The 20,138-nt window shown below is 35.7% G+C and overlaps 1 protein-coding gene across 1 annotated transcript in view; it reads left to right on the forward strand.

The window, feature by feature from the left end:
• Nucleotides 1-20,138, forward strand: part of COG5 (component of oligomeric golgi complex 5) — a 284,211-nt gene that overhangs the window by 127,310 nt on the left and 136,763 nt on the right. Inside the window, exon 7 of the mRNA XM_029233621.1 lies at nucleotides 3,476-3,606. Coding sequence (XP_029089454.1) covers nucleotides 3,476-3,606 — 131 coding nt within the window. The remainder of the gene's footprint in view (nucleotides 1-3,475; nucleotides 3,607-20,138) is intronic.

The raw sequence follows: 20,138 nt of genomic DNA on the forward strand, positions 1-20,138 counted from the left end.
AAAGTAAATGCATAGCTGAGTCACTTAGCACACTATAATTACTCTTCTTTTTGTTTTCTTTTCTAAATAGAGGAGGATGCTAGTAAAGGAAGAGGCAGTGAGGATTTTGAAATCTTAAGGGGAATTTGTATCACAAAGGAGGATTTGTGGAAGGAGATAACATTAGTCAACAGGAAGCAGTAGATTCCATGAATGGGAGATGAATATGATGAGAACGTTTATTCTGGTAGCCATGTGTAGTAACAACTAGAACATTGAAAGCCTATGAAAATGATTGCCATGTAATTTTTAAATTTAATTAAATTAATTAATTAATTTTATTTTTAATAAATGTATTTATTTATTTTTGGCTGCGTTGGGTCTCCGTTGCTGCCCACGGGCTTTTCTCTAGTAGCGGCGAGCCGGGGCTACTCTTCGTTGCGGTGCACGGGCTTCTCATTGCGGTGGCTTCTCTTGTTGCGGAGCACGGGCTCTAGGCGTGCGGGCTTCAGTAGCTGTGGCTTGTGGGCTCTAGAGTGCGGGCTCAGTAGTTGTGGCTCACGGGCTTAGTTGCTCCGCGGCATGTGGGATCTTCCCGGACCAGGGCTCGAACCCTTGTCCACTGCATTGGCAGGCAATTCTCAACCACTGCACCACCAGGGAAGCCCATGTATTTTAGTTATAAATAATTTTTATGCCATTGAGGTTTAGTTTGAAGACTAAAGGGAAAAAAAAGGGCAATCCTAGGAAATAATGCAGTAATCAATCACTGAGATCAAGTGACTGCTTGGGGCAAAGTGTAAGAAGTTTATTCTAAACTTTTAGTAATTTGAGACCAGGGCAGTGACAGTGGGGGAAATCAGAATGTATTTTTTAGTATCTTAAATTTCAAAATGGAGTACATTTGACCCAAAAAAAAAAAAAATTTTATCTTACCCATCCTCTTGAAAAATATTTTTAATTTTTAAATTTAATTGTATTAAACATTTTATTGGAGTATAGTTGATTTACAGTGGTTCAGGTGTACAGCATAGTGATTCAGTTATACACATACATATATATATATATATATATATATTCTTTTTCAGTTTCTTTTCCATTATAGGTTATTACAAGATAGTGAATGTAGTTTCCTGCACTATACAGTAGCATCTTTTTATCTATTTTATATACAGTAGTGTGTATCTGTTAATCCCAAATTCCTAATTTATCCCCCCACTTTTCCCTTTGGTAACCATAAGTTTGTTTTCTATGTCTGTGAGTCTATTTTTGTTTTGGAAGTAAGTTCATTTGTATCTTTTTTTTAGATTCCACATATAAGTGATACCATGTGATATTTGTCTTTCTCTGTGTGACTTACTTCACTTAGTATGATAATCTCTAGGTCCATCCATGTTACTGCAAATGGCATTATTTCTTTTTTATGGCTGAAATTGTTTATATATACCACATCTTCTTTATCCATTCATCTGTTGACGGACGTTTAGGTTGCTTCCATGTCTTGGCTATTGTAAATAGTGCTTCTCTGAACATTGGGGTGCATCTGTCTTTTTGAATTAGAGTTTTTTCCGGATATATGCCCGGAGTGGAATTGCTGGGTCATATGATGAGTCTGTTTTTAGCTTTTTAAGTAATATCCATACGGTTCTTCATAGTGGCTGCACCAATTTACATTCCCACCAACAGTGTAGGAGGGTTCCCTTTTGTCCACACCCTCTCCAGCCTTTAATATTTGTAGACTTTTTGATGATAGCTATTCTGACTGGTGTGAGGTGATACATCATTGTGGTGCTGATTTGCATTTCTTTAATAATTAGTGGTGTTGAACATCTTTTCATGTGCCTGTTGGCCATGTGTATGTCTTCAGAGAAATGTCAGTTTAGGTCTTGATCATTACCACAACTTAGGTTAAACATAATTTTCTCAAAATTTTCTGAAAAGTAAAATTTAAAAATCAGATTAAAAAGATTTTCTCTGGATTATAATCCACCCTACATTTACATGATAGATTGGTGTATGAAGTACTTTGGTATTCATGAATTTATTTTGATTCTGATGATAAGAGTTATGTAGGGTGTGAATTATAAATTATTGTCATTTTACAGATGAAAAAAATTGAGACTCAGGGTATATCACATGATTATGATCACCTAGTGAGTAAATTATGAGGCTGAATGTAAACTCAAATGATTTAAAGGCATTTTCAGTACTCTTCCCACTGTAGAAAGCTGTAAGTCCCTTTAGATGGACACATTTAAAAATGCTTATGGTTGAAGGACAGTTGGCAATAACCACTATTAGGTGCCCTTTACATTGTTTCCTTCTGTCCTCTAGTGTAGAACTAACTATACTGTGTGCAATCAGCAGATATTTGAGTGCTAAGTGGTTAGTTAGCATTGTACTGGATGCTTTAATGTAGTTTCACCTAGGCAGTGCGTTGTGACCCAGCTGAAGAAAAATATGACAATATGTAAGTGCTAGGGATATATTTTAAGACTTAAAATTTAAAAATTCTAATTAGAGAATATAGTGAAAAACACACTTGATATTCTGTTGAGTAACTGGAAAACAGTCATCTTCTATCTAAATCATTTTTGTGTTTTAGAAACAATTTTTCTTGTTAAAATAGAAAATACGTTTTTTAGAACTGCGTCTAAGATGCATAATGAAACCTTGACCTTCATTTGTAGCATTTTAGTTACCTCAGATATGTCTAAGATTAAGCCATTAAATACATTTCTCAAAATCTAAATGTGCAGAGACAACTGTTGTTAACTTCTTGGTGGATACCTTTTCACACTTCTTGCTCTGTGTATATAATTCTCTAAGTAGAATATGTATAATTCTATGAATAGAGTTATAATTCTGTAAACTAAATTCTATAATTCTACTTATAGAAAATAAAGTTTATAGAATTATGTAGTATATAATCATATTTTATATGTAATTATATAAATGGTGTTAAGTTCTTTGTGTAATTTTTTTCATTCAGTCATATCATGAAAATCCTTCAATGGAAGTAAGTAAATTAGGTCTATTGTGTGATCATGTAAAGTGGTAGCGTGCTAAAGTTTTTTCATAATTAATTTATCATTGTCCAAGTGGTGGACATTTGTTTCAAAAGTTTTGTTATTATAGAATAATTTTTAAAACTGTCCTGCAACTTGAGAAATTTCTAAGATCATCAGGATCTTTATTTATATTAAATTTGGCACACTTTTTTGGTAACTTGTTGACATTACTTTGAATTTATAATAATCATAATTCTACTCTTGCTTTACCAACTCTGTAATGTTTGGAACTTTTTGCTCCAGAGTAAAGTTACTTATTAAGTAGAAAATGTTTGGGTAACTATGTTTTTTAAAATACAGATTTTGAAAGGGAATAGTGTTCAACAGCAATTCGATAATATTTCAAAGAAGTTAGACATGATGTTTTGATACCTTGATATTTATTCAATATTGAAATATTTAAATGTGTGTATTTTTTTAAATAGATTATCTTTCTCAAGGAATAGATCTTGCTGGAATAGAAGTAATAGAAAATGATCTACTTTTTGTTGCGAGAGCTCGACTTGAAGTGGAAAATCAAGCTAAGCGCCTCCTGGAGCAGGGTGTGGAGACTCAGGTAATACAAATAATGTCACTTTTTTAATGTGAAAAATGTGTCATAATACAGATGAACATTTGATTTTGTGTTGAAAAAAGTAATGTATATCCTTATTTTATCACTGAAGAACTATGTCTACAATTTGAATTGGAGAGTAGGGCATAAAATAAGTACAAGGAAAATTTTTTAAATATATATTTACTTAATTCTACTGAAAATGGATTCTAAGATTTCTAATGTAAAATGTATATAATATGAAATATATTTTAATATAATGTGTATATGTAGATAGATAGTTAACAGATGTTGCATAGGCTTCCTTTGTCCAAGTCACTGGTACTCATTTAAGCTTTTCAGCAACCCAGTAAGGATGGTATTACTGCTATTTCCATTTTACAAATGGGGAAACTGAGAGCTTAAATAATTGGTCGAAGATCACACATGCAATAAATGATGTAGTCTGGCAAACATTAAGTACTCTAACCCCAGAACCTTGCACCCTGAATAATCACTGTGCCAGAATTTTCTTTTTAGAAATTGACTCGAGATTTCTCCTAAGATATCATTTTCCTGATGCTTAATTTTCTGAATTACAAGAAACCTAGAGGTGTTGATGTAGTAGAATCAACAAATTAGATATAAATCTCAGTTCTTCTACATTTGTATTGCACCCAGATATTTTCTCCATTTGTACTGGACCCAAATACCATTATTAGTATCCATTTTAAAATTCATATTCTTTAAACCAGGAATTTCATTTTGTGCATTTGTATTGGACAAAAACAATTTTATAAATATTCAGTTCTTTAAGTAGTCTCTGAATCAGGAAGGTATTTATTTGACTTCCAGTTCTTAACTGATGTAATTAAAAATAACTGAATGTCAGTTACTGTTTTGAATGAATTTTTAAAGTTGATTATCATATATATAATGAAAAGTGAACAAATTATAGACATACACGTAGAATGAAATATCGCAGTGTGAACACACCTGTGAAATTAAAACCCAGGTCAAGAAATAGGACGTTACCAGCATTCCTGGAGTCTCTTCACTCCCTCTCACAATCACTCCTCTCTCCTTCTTTCCCAAAGGTAGCGTTTATTCTAACACTAGAGTTTAGTTTTATCTGCTGCCAATCATGTTTTAACTCGCAGTCTCACTGTGAAGATAAAATGCTTATACTGTTTAAAAATAAGATACTTGTCTACATCAAATAATAGAGGAAATTTTATTCTCAAAGAAATATTTAAGGAATTCCAAGTCAATTTTGAATTAACATGAATATTTCTATAGAAAATGGCTTTAGCCCAGCTCATTTAGTTGCAGGAAAGGAAACAAGTAACATTTCAGAAAGTGCAGCATCACAAGATTTTTGTATTTGTCTAATGTTCCTATTATCACTACATTAGAGATTTAAAACTATAAATACTGTTTAGTATTTTTTTACCTGTGAAGTTTTTATTGCTATGTATGTATGTATATGTATGCATATATCTTTAATTTATGCAATTCTTAATAATTTACTGTATTTTAGAGTCATGGAAATGAAAACTAATAATGGCAGAAAGGAAACAATATCACAGTTTGTAGAACTAAAATACTATTTTTAATAGAGATGGGGGATTTTAACACAAAGAAGTGGTTACCTTTAAAGGCTTATTTTTTATTGTATTCTCATATATTTAAAGTGGGACAATATTTTCTAGGATAGTTGTGCCTAAGCAAACTTATTTTAGGTATGTTGCTATTTTGTGTACATTTTTTTAATATAAATTTATTTATTTTATTTTATTTGGCTGTGTTGGGTCTTCGCTGCTGTGCGCAGGCTTTCTCTAGTGCGGCGAGTGGGGGCTACTCTTCGTTGTGGTGTGTGGGCTTCTCATTGCGGTGGCTTCTCTTTTTGCGGAGCACGGGCTCTAGGTGCGCGGGCTTCAGTAGTTGTGGCACGCGTGCTCAGTAGTTGTGGCGCACAGGCTTAGGTGCTCCGTGGCAGGTGGGATCTTCCCAGATCAGGGATCGAACTTGTGTCCCCTGCATTGGCAGGCAGATTCTTAACCACTGCGCTACCAGGGAAGTCCCATGTGTACATTTTAACAGTTGTCAAATATGACTTTGCTTCAGTTTTTAACTCATAGTGAAATTAAACTGTTAAACTTTTAAGGAACGAATATTCCCTAAATATTGATAGTGTTGTTATATTTTCAGACTCTAAAGTTAGTCAAAAGATTATTTAAGTTGGTGACTGTTGTTGTTTAGCCAATGGCCTGTATGTAATCAATGAAATTGTTAGAAAGGTAAAGAAGAAAAAAATCTAAAATATTGTGTGTCTACATGGGTAAGTGTGAAATGGTCTGCGTAGAACCAGGGAGCTTTAATTTTGTTGTATGTTTCAGGCTGGTTTAGAGGAAGGTAGATTCTGCTCAGTGGATGGGAATATTGTCTCTTTGTAAGGCTGTATATATTATTTTATCATAGTTTGTTGACATTAGCCATTAATGTTTTCCAATTCCTTAGTCTTGTTAAATTCCATAGGTATAACGTAACCTTCTGAGTATAATTTGGCTTCCTCCATAATTTTCCGAAAGGGAGAAAATGTACCGATTTGCCAATATTAACATTCTGGTTCATTTCACAATTTTAACAATATTTATCATGTGTAAATTGATATTTGTGTTTATAACATCATTTATTTCTGAATTTAGTCATGTGTGTCTGTCTCCCTCAGACCTGGGTACTCTGCGTTATTTTCACAAAGTCAGGTTTCTGGCTTTGCAGAGCTGAGGAGATTAAACCCTTATCAGTAATGATGTCCCTGAGATAATGTTTTTGGGAAGCAGGATGTTTTAGTGGAAAGAGCCTGTGTTTTGGAGCCTCTTTCCTTTTCCTCTTAGAAAGCAACAAGTCAGAGGTGTCATCCAGCTGTGTCAGCAGGCAGTTTGGGAATTAAGGATGAAACTAACCTTTACTGAATGCCTCCTCTCTGCCGGGATTTTGTGTTAGTCACTTTACATTTGTTATCTCAGTCACAGTGACAAATATGTGAGGAAGATATAATTATCCACTTTTTATAGTTAAGGAAACAAAGGCCTGGAAAGGTTAAGAAATTAGCTGTAGATTACTCAGCTAGCAAGCAGTAGAGTCATGGTCTGGAGTGCTTGCTACCCCCCTTTCTTCAATAGAACCAAGCAGTTTATTCTAATTTTGTTAAATAATTACATTTTAAATCATTTGACAATTTGTGAAGCAATTTATATTGAAAAAGGAATTTTTAAAGTGTTAAAATTTCTTTGGGAAGCTTCCATGTGATGACTAATCTTAACCAGTTCCTCAAAATTTTTATGTTTCTCTGGCCAACTTTCTTTTTTCCATTCTCTGAAATGACTGTTTTAGACTCTCCACTTTCCACTAACCTTACCCTCTCACCCCACATACCAACTAAGGCGGATGCCCTTAATTTCTGCTTCACAGAGGTGCCTCTCACATCACCTGTACTCTGGATCCCGTTTTCTTATCTTGTTTATATTTCTGTCTCTCATATCTTCATCCTGTGTCTTTTACTTTGTTTCTTCTCATCAACATGTAAATATACACCTTTTATGCCACTCTCCCCTGTGTTCTCTGTTTCTCAGTCTCACAAGCTTTCTTTTAGTTTTTCACATGCCCATTTTCCTTCCTCCTTTAGGGCTTTCATGTTCCTTTTATGCCTGGAATACTCTTTCCACTTCCCATTAAAACAGATGCTGCAGCTTATATCTATTTGCTTCTCGAAATATATTCTCCCATTTATAAGAAATAATTGAAATAGTTAAATATATTGTTAATATTTACTATATATATAGACTAAAACAATAGCATTTTAATTTTGAAGTAATATTGCATTCATGAAATATTACAGTTTCATAGTTTATAGGCTCATAACCTGAATAGAGATGTTCAGTACACAAGGAACTTTTGAAAAATTAACATGTCCTTACTTGCATTTAATAATCAACTTCTGACATTAATTTGGTTTCTCAAAAATATTAGTGATCTCCTTTTACTGAGTATATAGTTGGGACTGTCATTTTCAATATCAATTAATTGTAAAACTTAAATTTACTAAAAGAAAATGAGTGTAATTTCTTTTTGTAGCATTCTTTTTCCAAAACCAAAAATTTTTAAATAAATGCAGATAACTTGTTTTTGATCATTACTGTTTTTTCTCTAGTTAATTGCTTAAATGTGCTGTATTCATTTGTAGGTTTTAATAGCTTTGTAGCCTTACAAAGTCTCCACTACAGTTTTACAAAATTTATGTCTTGGAAGACATAAACTAAATAATTATTTAGATACTAAGGAACTGTTTTTTCTTCTTACAGTAGAAAATTATAAGTAAACTTCTGACTTCACAAAGCCATATTAAGTTTATATGGAAAAGGTTTGTAGTGATACCACTGCTACTTTCTTTACACAATGTTTGGAAGGATTGATGACCCAGAGTTCATCTTCTGGTGAAGCATACCATTATCATCACATTAGAAAAACATTTGTCAATTCGACAGGCAGTGTTTGTCCCAAACATTGGGACCGTCTGCAGCTCTTCCTTGATTCCTATTTCTCTTTTTTGCTGATCCTGAGAATCTTTCATTGAAAGAAGCCAGACAACGAAAGAGAGAACCTTACAGTATTTTCAAGATCGCAACAGACTCCATTACCTCAAGCTGTAACTAGCTTTCAAAAATAGGTGACAGAGATTTTGATCTGGATGAGTTCCTGCATCACCATAGATACCAGGCCCCCACAGTGAAATGATTACATTTTAATTAGAAAGATGGCTTTAACTTGTGAATTATAAGCTTTTCCAATAAACAAGTGCTGGGCTTTCTGGAGGTTCCAGGATGGAGGAAGATGATGTGCTTATATGTCTTTAAAAGTCAAGGAAGAGGGTCTTTCAGCTCTGTGCTGGACTGTAATTTCCCCTGTTGTAATTGTTGTCAGTACTGGGAGGCAAACATCCACGAACCTGCCTTTTCCCTAAGTCAGAAAGCCTCCTCTGTCAGGTCCACACAGAGTACAGGTGCTTATCAGTTGTCAGCTAAAAGTACCATGATAGCATGATCTAGACAGAGTCTCTCTAAGATGACAAAGTAGAATTGAAGTTCACTAAATAAATGTCTACATAGCATACAGGAAGTGATTATGATGTTATGAACCCTTTTTACTTTTGTAGTTAAAAATTCTGAATTGTTTTTAGCACAGAGAGGGTACCAATTCAGATGTGTTGTGTTGAAGATTTATGGAAGTTAAGCATTTTCTCAAACTTCAAAAGGAACTTCCTGGCTAAGTTGACTCTGTTGATTAGTTATGGTAGAGTTCAGCATGCAGCAAGTCTTTTGTGATCCTTTTCTTCTCTATGTGCCCAACAAACACCAATAGTAGGCTCAATATCAGTTGATTTGTCAAGTGGAATATCTGCTTTAAGAGGTCTAGCTTTCCTATTGTTAGCTGCTAGTTTTCCTGGCTGGTCTCATGAATTCTACAACAGATCTCATCATTTGAATCTACAGAAACTCCTTTTGTATATTTGTTCCCAGTGTTTTTGCATTTACTAAATATAAAGTTCCAGTAATTTTTCAACTCTTGTACGAAGCATTTTTCCTGACACGCAATAAATACTTTGAGGGGATGGGTGAGATGGGTGAAGGGGGCCAAAAGATACAAACTTCTAGTTATAAAATAAATAAGTCATGAGGATATAATGTACAGCATGGCAACTATAGTTAATAATACTGTGTTGTATGTTTGAAAGTTGCTAAGAGAATAGATCTTAAACGTGCTCACCACAAGAAAAAACATTTTTGTAGCAATGTGTGGTGAAAGATGTTAACTAGACTTATTGTGGTAGTCATTTTAAAATATATACAAATATCAAATCATTATGTTATATACCTGAAACTAATATAATGTTGTATGTAAATTATACCTCAATTAAAAATTATGTAAAGGGTGATTATAGTAAGAGCTCTTCAAGTTACACAGATCTAAAGGTTTCATGTGTTTTCTTTATTTTACCAGCCTCAGTGGATAATTTGCCACCTGCCCCCATCTGTTTGCTCTTATCACTGTTAGCTTTCCTTAGATTTTAAACTGATCATCTAAATGTTTTCCCTAAAGCTTAATTAGTCTTGTTTAGCATGTGCTTACTATTTTTTTAATATTTTTTTGAGTGGGAATTAATTTGAACTGTTATTTAACATTCTGAATCAAGGATTGGCAAAAGTACAGTCTGTGGACTGTTTCTGTATGGCTCAAGTACTAACTGTTTTTACATTTTTATATGGTTGGGGGAAAAAAACCCGAAAGAGCAGTATACAGCAGAGACCATATGTATACTATGTGGCCGCCAAAGCCTAAAATATTTGCTATCTTGCCCTTTAAGGACATTAGATGTGTGCTTTAAATGGTTGTATTTTCTTCATGGTGGGCGCTTTACCATTTTCCTTCCTTCCATCTTTTCTTCCTCCCAGCACCATCTCCTCTTTTGCAATATTTTAATTATCATATGGTGTTTCTCTGTGTTTTTGTTTTATGCCAAATGTAAAGTGGTAATATTTTTCTTGTTTCTATATTATACAGTCATGTTATTTTCTTTCCTCTTTTTAAAATTAATTTATTTTATTTTTGGCTACGTTGGGTCTTCGTTGCTGCGCGCAGGCTTTCTCTACTTGTGGCAAGCGGGGGCTACTCTTCGTTGCGGTGCGCGGGCTTCTCATTGCGGTGGCTTCTCTTGTTGCAGAGCATGGGCTCTAGGCACATGGGCTTCAGTAGTTGTGGCACACGGGCTTAGTAGTTGTGGCTCGTGGGCTCAGTAGTTGTGGTTCGCGGGCTCTAGAGCGCAGCTCAGTAGTTGTGGCACATGGGCTTAGTTGCTCCGCGGCATGTGAGATCTTCCCGGACTAGGGCTCGAACCTGCGTCCCCTGCATTGGCAGGCGGATTCTTAACCACTGTGCCACCAGGGAAGCCCCAGTCATGTTATTTTCTTTTTCTTTGACATAGTCTCTTTCATGAACAACCCACAGTAACATTGGTTGCTTCGTTATTTTATTGCTATCTTGCAGTGTAGATTCACATCTAATTAACTGTCTGCTTTCAGCCTTAAGGTCTTTTGGTGTTATTGCTTTCCATAGTTTTTCAGGTCACTGAACTGTGAATAATTTTTTCATCAACTGACTGAATTTCCATTGTATGTCATATAGAATTCTGTCACTACTCTTTGGTTAAAATTTGGTAATCACTCTTTAATCTATGTGTAAGTTGTTTTCCGTTTCTCAAAAATTCAGAACTTTTGTACTTGGTTAACTCTTTTATTTTACTCAATTTAGATAATCTTATGTTGGCTTTTTATTAGAGTAGTAAATACTAAAATTTTTATTTTGTAGTTTGGAAAAAAATGAAGAACCAGGCAACCACTTTGCATCACTATGGATTAATTTGCATTGTCCATAGTTTTATATAATTGGAGTCATACAGTGTTTTCTTTCTTGTGTGTGGCTCTATCCATTCAACATAGTTATTTTGAGATTGATTCATGTTCTGTATATTGGTAGTTTGGTCATATTTTTATTGGTAGTTAGCATTACATTATATTGAAGTACATTTATCTGTTCACTTGTTGACAGGCATTTGGGTTATTTCCAGTTTAGGGATACTGCAGACAAAGCTGCTATGAGCAGATACATGGCTTTGTCTCAGCATGTTTCCTTTTTCTTGAGTAAATACCTAAGGCAAAGAATGGTTGGGTTTTTGCAAAGAATGATATGTTTACTTTTTATAGAGTCTGCTAGTTCCAAAATGGTTCTGTCATTTCACATTCCCATATCAGTAGATTAGAATTTTTGTTCCTCTAGATCCTCACCAAAATTTGATGTTGTCAGTCTTTTAAATTTTAGCCGTTTTAATGGGGGTATAGTAGATTCTCAGTGTAGTTTTAATTTGCCTTTTCTTGATTGCTGATGTGACCAACTTTTCAAATGCCTAATAGTGAAAGGTCTTTGCCTAACACTTAAAGACTTTATTGTCTTCTTACTGATTTGTAAGAATTCTTAATGTATTCTGGGTACCAGTCTTTTGTTATTAGTGTGAATTGTAAATATTTCCTCCCATCCTATGGCTTGCCTTTTTTTCTTTTAGCATTGTTATTGAGGTGTAATTTACATTTGTGCATTTAAGCATATAGTTTGGTGAGTTTACTAAATTTATACATTTGTGCAACCATCTCACAACCCAGATTTTTTTTTAACTGCTATCACCACAAAACATTTCCCTTCCTGTTTGCAGTCAGTTCTTCCTCCCACCCCCAAACCCAGGCAATCACTGATTTGCTTTCTGTCTATAGAGTTGCTGTTTTCTAAAAGTGTCATATAAATGGAACCGTACAGTAGGTAATCTTACATATTTAGCTTCTTTCATTTAGCACAGTATTTTATTTAGGTTCATCTGTGTTGTTGCAAGTACAGATAGTCCTTTTTACTGCTGAGTAATGTTCCAGCCTATGGATCTACTCACTTTTTTTATGTCTTGATAGGTTGATGGACATTCAGTTGGTTACAGTTTTTGGCTATTAGGAATAATGCTGCCTTGTTTTCCCCCTTGAAATTGTCTTTTATTTTTATATTTTGGATCGTTTCTTGTTTCTTTTTAAAAATTTTTTAAAAATTGAAGTATAGTTGATTTATAATATATTGGTTTCAGGCATGCAACACAGTGATTCAATATTTTTATACTCTATTTAAATGTATTGCAAAATAATGGCTATATTTCCCTATTCTGTACAATGTATCTTTGTTGCTGTTTCTTGTTTCTTGATCAGTCCTGCTAGGCTTTTGTTAACTTTATTAATTTTTTTCAAAAGACATCATCTTTTACGAAGAGCAAAATTTTTTAGTTTTGCTAAAGGCCGGTTTATCCATGTTTTCATATGCATGTTATATAAGAAATTTTTGCCTACCCTAAAGTTGGAAAGCTTTCCTCCTATGTTTTCCTTTAGAAGTTTATAATTTTATGTTTTAAGTTTAATTTTTATGTACAGTGTAAGGTTCATTTTTTCCTCATAGACATATTCAGTTGTTCGAGCACCTTTTGTTGTAAAAGATTATTTTTTTCCTTCACTGAATTACTTCATTGTGAATTTGCATATATTTTGGCACCTTGAGAATAATTATTTCTCTGTCAGTTTTTCTCCTAATGGTTTTAATGTCTGTTGATGATTTTTGCCTAAATCTTTTTATTTTTTTCAACAGAGATTGTGAAAAAGTCGTTTTCTATTTTTCTTATTAGTTTATATTTGCTAGCCGTGATTCTTACGTAAAGAAGAATTTTCACTCATTAATTAAGGATATTTGGTTACCCTGAACTGCAGTTCCTTTTTTAAATGATGGATAAATGTTTAAATTTTGCATTTTTTATTACCAATTTACAGAGTAATGAGTTTATATAAGTCACTACCCAAGGTAGCAAATGAGGCATACTTTTGTTCTCCTTTGTTTTTCTTTTTTTTTTAAAGTATTGTTATAGATTCATGTTTCCGTTCTTTTTTTTTAGAATTTTTTTTTTTTGGATGTGGACCATTTTTAAAGTCTTTACTGAATTTGTTACAATATTGCTTCTGTTTTATGTTTTGGTTTTTTGGCTGTGAGGCATGTGGGATCTTAGCTCCCCCACCAGGGATCGAACCCACACCCCCTGCATTGGAAGGCAAAGTCACCAGGGAAGTCCCTCATGTATTTTTATATATTGTGTTTTAATCAGTTTGGTGCTGGATGCGACTGCTAGTGCTATAACAACAAGCTAGACCAACAGTGGCTTAAATAGATAGGGATTTGTCTGGATGTGGGTGGTGCTAATATTGTTTCACCCTACTTCACAAGCATGCAGGTCTTTGTTTCCATTCTGCCTTCCTTAGTGTCCCCTTGCTTGTCACGTCATGGTCACAAGATAGCTGTCACACTGCAGACATTAATCCATGTTCACGGAGTGGAGATGGGCCAGTGCCAGCTGCCAGCCAAAAGGCAGCATTACAAAATCCTTTTTCAAAATTGCTCCAGTGGACCTATCCTTATGTCTCATTGACCAGATATGGGTCTCATGGTAACCCCAACTGTCAGGAGGACTATGAAAGCAAGTATCTGGAAAGAGGAACAGAACTGTAAACATTGGCTTAAGCTACTAAAGAACTATTGCCTGTTGCAGTGCACACTGCCACCCCTGGAGAAAATTAGGATTTTAGTAATAAGAAAGAAGGAGGGAATGAATTTTAGGGAATACCTAATAATGCCTGCCATAAATATCTTTGGTAAAGCACAGAATGACTAGAATTATTATATTGTATTGCTTTATTTAAAAGTAAGCTATGGGCTTCCCTGGTGGTGTAATGGTTGAGAGCCCGCCTGCCGATGCAGGGGACGCGGGTTCGTGCCCCAGTCCAGGGGGATCCCACATGCCGCGGAGCGGCTGGGCCCGTGAGCCGTGGCCGCTGAGCCTGCGCGTCCGGAGCCTGTGCTCCATAACGGGAGAGACCACAACAGTGAGAGGCCCGCGTACCGCAAAAAAAAAAAAAAAAAAAAAAAGTAAGCCACATATATACATTTAAGTTAAAAATTTATATTGACAGAGTGAGATTTGGGTGCTTGAAACATTCATGTCTCATGATTACTTTTATTTTCCTATAAAATTCATTTTATTATTAAACACATTTTTAGTGTCCTTGAAGTATTATCTGCTATTATCTTATAGGATGGGAATATTATTCTAAGTATTGGCATCATTTAAAAACTTTTACTTAATGCCAAACTGTAGATTCATATAAACTATGCTCTCAAGGTTCATTTTATAAAGAATTTGGAAGTTAAAAGAGCCTTTTTCTGTATATTGATCATCTCTTTACCTTCTCCATTTTTTAGGCTCTTTGTGTTATTACTTCTTTTTTTTGTAGAACCTTCCTCTTCCAATACATGTTCACTTTCATTCTTTTGTCTCCTTCTTTTTCTTTTTCCTCTCATTTTTCCCGTGCCTTTTTATAGCTCTTCTTTTTTTCTGCTGCTTTTCAAAAAGGGCTAGAATAAAGGTGATTTTTGGTTGATAAGATCATACTGCGCTATTAAATGTTCTTCTTAGTTTCTTAATTTCATTTGGGTTTTGCACTGTTGACTGCTGATTGTTAACAGGTTCTGATATAATCTTATTAGGTTAGCTGAGAAGTACATATCAAGTATTAGTGGGCTCCATGCTATTGAATCAGAAAAGCCACTGGTAAGCTCGGGATCACAACCGAGGTAGCTAATATAATTCTTGCCTTTAAATTACGTTATTTAATGCGATTCTCTCTTCCTTCAGTACTTGTAATCTCCCATGGGGCTCCATTAAGTCTTCAGTGTTTTAGACATGTCATAGATTCAAAAAACGTGTCCAGTGTATGTATCATGTTAGGGCACACAGTTACTATAAACTGCCTTAAGTATTTTGGCCTATGATATACTTGTTATGTATAAGATGTTGTGAATTTATTAACACCATTTTGGAGAAATAAAATATTTGGATCTTAGAATTCTTCAGTTATTGTGCATGATTAAGGTGCTATGCTTTTTTTCTTTTTTTTTTTTTGCCGTATGCGGGCCTCTCACTGTTGTGGCCTCTCCCGTTTTGGAGCACAGGCTCCAGACGCGCAGGCTCAGCGGCCATGGCTCACGGGCCCAGCCGCTCGGTGGCATGTGGGATATTCCCGGACCGGGGCACGAACCCGTGTCCCCTGCATCGGCAGGTGGACTCTCAACCGCTGCGCCACCAGGGAAGCCCAAGGTGCTATGTTTTTTATTGTCTTAAATTTACCTGAAAGCTAGCCTAATTTTATTAAATACGTAGTCTTCGGAGGTAGTGGTTTAAAGAATTATCTTCTTTGTGATAAAAATTCTTAGATCTGTATCCTTTCTGTGCTAGAAAAAAAATAAAATAATAAGCTTTTATTTTTCCCCCCCAGCAGTAAGGATTGTCTATATAGTGGAAGTTACCTGTTCTTTGAATTTTTGCTTGAACTGACTTTGCATTTTTCTCACTATAACCTCTATGTTTTTCGGGAAGCCGGGTTGGGGACTTGTAGATCATTTCCCTCTCCATCTCCCTCCCCACCTTTCTCCATCACTCCCCCCCTTTTTAATGTGATTTTGGGGGTACTTATTTTTTGTCTTAATTGAGTATGAAATGGATTACTAATCAAACCTTGAAGAAATACTGTAGTCCTGAAACCTCCTAATAACCAAAATAGCAGAATAGCAGCAGGAAATTTTATCTTCTTTTATTTGTCCTTTTCCTTCCCTTGGCTTATTGTATTCTTTTGTATATGAAACCTAAAGAAAAAGAATTTAACTGCTGAAGAATTAGTTCATTAGGGGAAAAAGTAAAATGTGATCATTAGTCTTTGTGATACAAGGATTATTTGATCCTTGCAGAGTGGCATCCTGGTCTTGAACATTTATGTGATTTTTGCATTTTGTTTCTAATTAAATCAAATTCTGTCACCTTTTCCATTTCTAATTTCAATTATATGAAGCTTTTAAAATCCTATCAGACTTTTGATTTAATACTGTATTTATGCTCACAGAGGTCATCTCTTATTAACTATAGCTTAGTTAACGCGAGAACGTTGCTTACTATTTTATGGCACAATATTTACAGCAGTCTTGCTATCTCTCTGTTCCGTTAGCTGAGTGCCAGCTGTTGCTTTGGTTACAGTGTTCCTGTTTTGGTTTTTTTTTTGCGGTACGCGGGCCTCTCACTGTTGTGGCCTCTCCCGTTGCGGAGCACAGGCTCCAGACACGCAGGCTCAGCGGCCATGGCTCACGGGCCCAGCCGCTCTGCGGCTTGTGGGATCTTCCGGGACCAGGGCAGGAACCCGCATCCCCCACATCAGCAGGCGGACTCTCAACCACTGTGCCACCAGGGAAGCCCAGTGTTCCTGTTCTGGCAAGCTTTTTAGGGATCCTAAACAACTGTGCTTCTTTTCTGACTGTACTCTTGTGTGGTTTTATTTTCCTCCCGTGTATGCTACAGAGTTGTTGAAAAAGAAAGAAAAAAATGACATCATCCATATTTGTTTCCAAAGCAAAAGAAATAATTTTAGTTTAAAAAGCAAATGGTTGTGCCATCTCCCGAAATGTTTTTGAAGACGTAGAAATCTGTCTTGATCTACTTATGAAGTAGATCTACTCTATTACCTGGTCTTTCATCTCGTTTTATATTACAGTTTCTGAAGTTGGGAAATTTCATATATGGTTAAGTGATTTATTGAAGGTCACAGTGACAATTTGTAGAAAAATTGCTCCTAGAATATTGACTCTCTCATTTAAAGAGAAGACGTTGTCTAGAAGACATTGCTACCTTTTCAGTAGTTTATCTCTTTCTAGAAAGTGTGGTCTTCTTCAAATGTGGTTATTTTGTTTTGAGATCTCTTACAAATACCTGCAAAACTGGTATATCTGGAGATTTAGAGACAAGTGGTGACAGGATGACCTGTTGCAGGGTATAGAATAGGGAGTGAAGGGGCCGAGGCCTAAAACTGGCCTGCCAGTATCCAGCTATGGGCCTGTCCTCTCGGTACCTTAGTTACCTAACTGTGAAATGAGCATTGTAATAGTTATTCTACTTATGTTCTGTTGACAAAAGAAAATTAATGGATATGAAGGCCATTTTAAGCATTACTGTCTAGGGGAGAAGGCATCTCCATGTAGTATACTGTTTCCACAGATCAGGGTGGGACATGGCAATGAATGCAGACCTCGCAAGGGCACAAAGTACCGAGAGTGGGTCTGGTTTTGTAAAGATGGGTGGTTGGGTAGGTGGTGTAAGGAAACAGAGAAGTCCTAGAGCTGATCCCGGAGCACTGAGAAAATAGGCCCACAAAGCAGGCAGTTCCAAGATGAGCAGTGAATTGAAGTGTTCGCATTGTATTTGCAAGGACTACCTGTGGGATGAGAAAGAGGATCCTGTTAAGGGCAATTTATGGTTTTACTGATTTAAACTCTGCTAAAGTTGGGATTTGCAGCAGAGAATGGGGAGCCTGGTAAGTGAGGCAAGGAATTGATTAACTATTTGTCACTGAATTAAAACCATTAAACTTCCCAGAGAACACAGTGGCCCCCAGGGTACTAGGAAAGAAGGAATTTCTTCATGGGCAGTTTTCAGAGAGACTTTAAACTTGAGGATATTGTATGCAAGCAAGATTGGCCAACCTGTTCATTTGTACAGAAAGGTAACATAAGTATAGGTTTCCCGACACTGACCTGTACGTTGGTAGCAATCATGCTGAGGTTTTATCAGTTCTCATTAAAATTCAGAATAAAAACAAGGTAGTGATTTACTCTGAGAACTTCCTCCCTATTTTTCTTGTTATTTAAATAACTTTCCTTTTATGAAGTGATGATAGCAGATAGTGAAGTTTTAAAAAATGTCCTTACTTATTAGCAAAGTAAAAAGATAGCATTTATTGGTCATTCTTACTTACTTTTAAACTTTATTTTACTGCTTAAAGAAAATCAGACTTTAATTGGTACTAACAGTTATTTGCAAGTAACCATTGTTATTTGGAAAAAGCATGAACTTTAAAAGCAGACATTTTAATGTTTGAATCCTTGCTCTGCCATTTATTCTTTGTTGTCTTGGAGCTTCGGCTAACTTCTCTATTCCTCAGTTTCCCTGTCTTTCAGTAGAGAACAGTACAACTATTTTGAATGTTTTGTTGGGGAGGATTAGACCTCACGTGTATCAAGCCCCTAAAGTAATGCCTGGTTCATAATAGGTCCTTACTGGATGACTACAGTAGAAAAATTAGGTTTATCACAGTTATCCAGATTCCTTGGCCTCATTCCTAAACCTATCAAAGAAGATGAAATCCAAGCATATGTGTTTTTTAAATTGTGATAAAATACACAACATGAAATTTACCACCATCAGGGTTCATTAGTGTTAAGTACGTTTACATTAATGCTCATCCAGTCTCCAGAAGTCTCTTCATCTCACTGGACTGAAACTCTGTGTCCATTGAAAAACAACTCCTATTCCTGTCTGTCCCTCGGCCCCTGGCAACCACTGTTCTACTTTCTGTCTGTGAATTTGTCTCCATATGTAGAGTCTTCATATAAATAATATATAAATAATATTATCTTCATAAAATGTAATCACACAGTAATTTTTTGTGTGACTGGTTTTTTTCACGTAGCATAATATGCTCAAAGTTCATCCATGTTGTAGCATGTGACAGGATTTCTTTCCTTTTTAAGGCTGAGTAATATTTCATCATATGAATACATATTTTCTTCATTCAATGGATATTTGGGTTGCAAGCATATGTATTTTTTGTTTGTTTGTTTTGTTTTGTTTTGTTTTGCGGTACGCGGGCCTCTCACTGTTGTGGCCTCTCCCGTTGCGGAGCACAGGCTCCGGACGCGCAGACCCAGCAGCCATGGCTCACGGGCCCAGCCGCTCCGCGGCATGTGGGATCTTCCCGGACCGGGGCACGAACCCGTGTCCCCTGCATCGGCAGGCGGACTCTCAACCACTGCGCCACCAGGGAAGCCCAAGCATATGTATTTTTTTCCTGTTGCTCTTAACCCTCTGTATTGATTTCCTAGGGCTGCTATATCAAATTACCACAAACAGGTAACTTAAAACAACAAATTTATTCTATCATAGTTCTGGAGGTTAGAAATCCAGATTAAGGTGTTGGCAGGGTCAGTCTCCTTCTGAGGGCTCTAAGGAAGAATCATACCTTGTCTTTTCCTAGCTTCTAGTGGCTCCAATCAGTGCTTGAAGTTCCATGGCTTGTTAACTGTGTCACTCCATTCTCTTTCTCTTGTCAAGAGACCTTTTTCACTGTGTGTGTCTCTGAGCGTGTTATTCTCTCATAAGGACATCAGTCATTGGATTTAGAGCTCAGCATAATCCAGTATGACCTCATCTCAACTTAACTGACTACACATGCATGTAAATAAACTAATGTTACATGAACTCTATATAAGAATTGAAAAAGAGGCAATGCTTACATGATTATTTTATAAAGCCAGTATAAAGTTGAAATCAAGATAAGGATATCATGGGGAAGAAAATTTAATAGCTATCTTTCTTGAAAATTGATGCAAAAATACTAAACAAACTATTAGCAAATGTAAGTCAGGGACATCTAAAAAGGGTAATTTATCATGACCAAAATGGCATTTGTTTAGAAGTGTAATGTAATTTCTTCAGTAAAGGAAAAAAATTGATGATCTCAACACATACAAAGAGAGAAAGCATTTAATAAAGTTCAGCATCAATCTGTGTGTAAAAATACTCTTAGCAGACCAAGAATAGAACTTCATTAATCCATTTTTATCACTTTTACTCAGCAGATTACTGACTCTCCTAACCAGGGTTATAAGAAAAAGCAATAAGGGCTTCCCTGGTGGTGCAGTGGTTGAGAGTCCGCCTGCTGATGCAGGGGATACGGGTTTGTGCCCCGGTCTGGGAAGATGCCACATGCCGCGGA

This window comes from Monodon monoceros, unplaced genomic scaffold (genome assembly GCF_005190385.1).
Source record: "Monodon monoceros isolate NGI ecotype Baffin Bay Population unplaced genomic scaffold, NGI_Narwhal_1 Super_Scaffold_2, whole genome shotgun sequence".
NCBI classification, from domain to species: Eukaryota; Metazoa; Chordata; class Mammalia; order Artiodactyla; family Monodontidae; genus Monodon; species Monodon monoceros.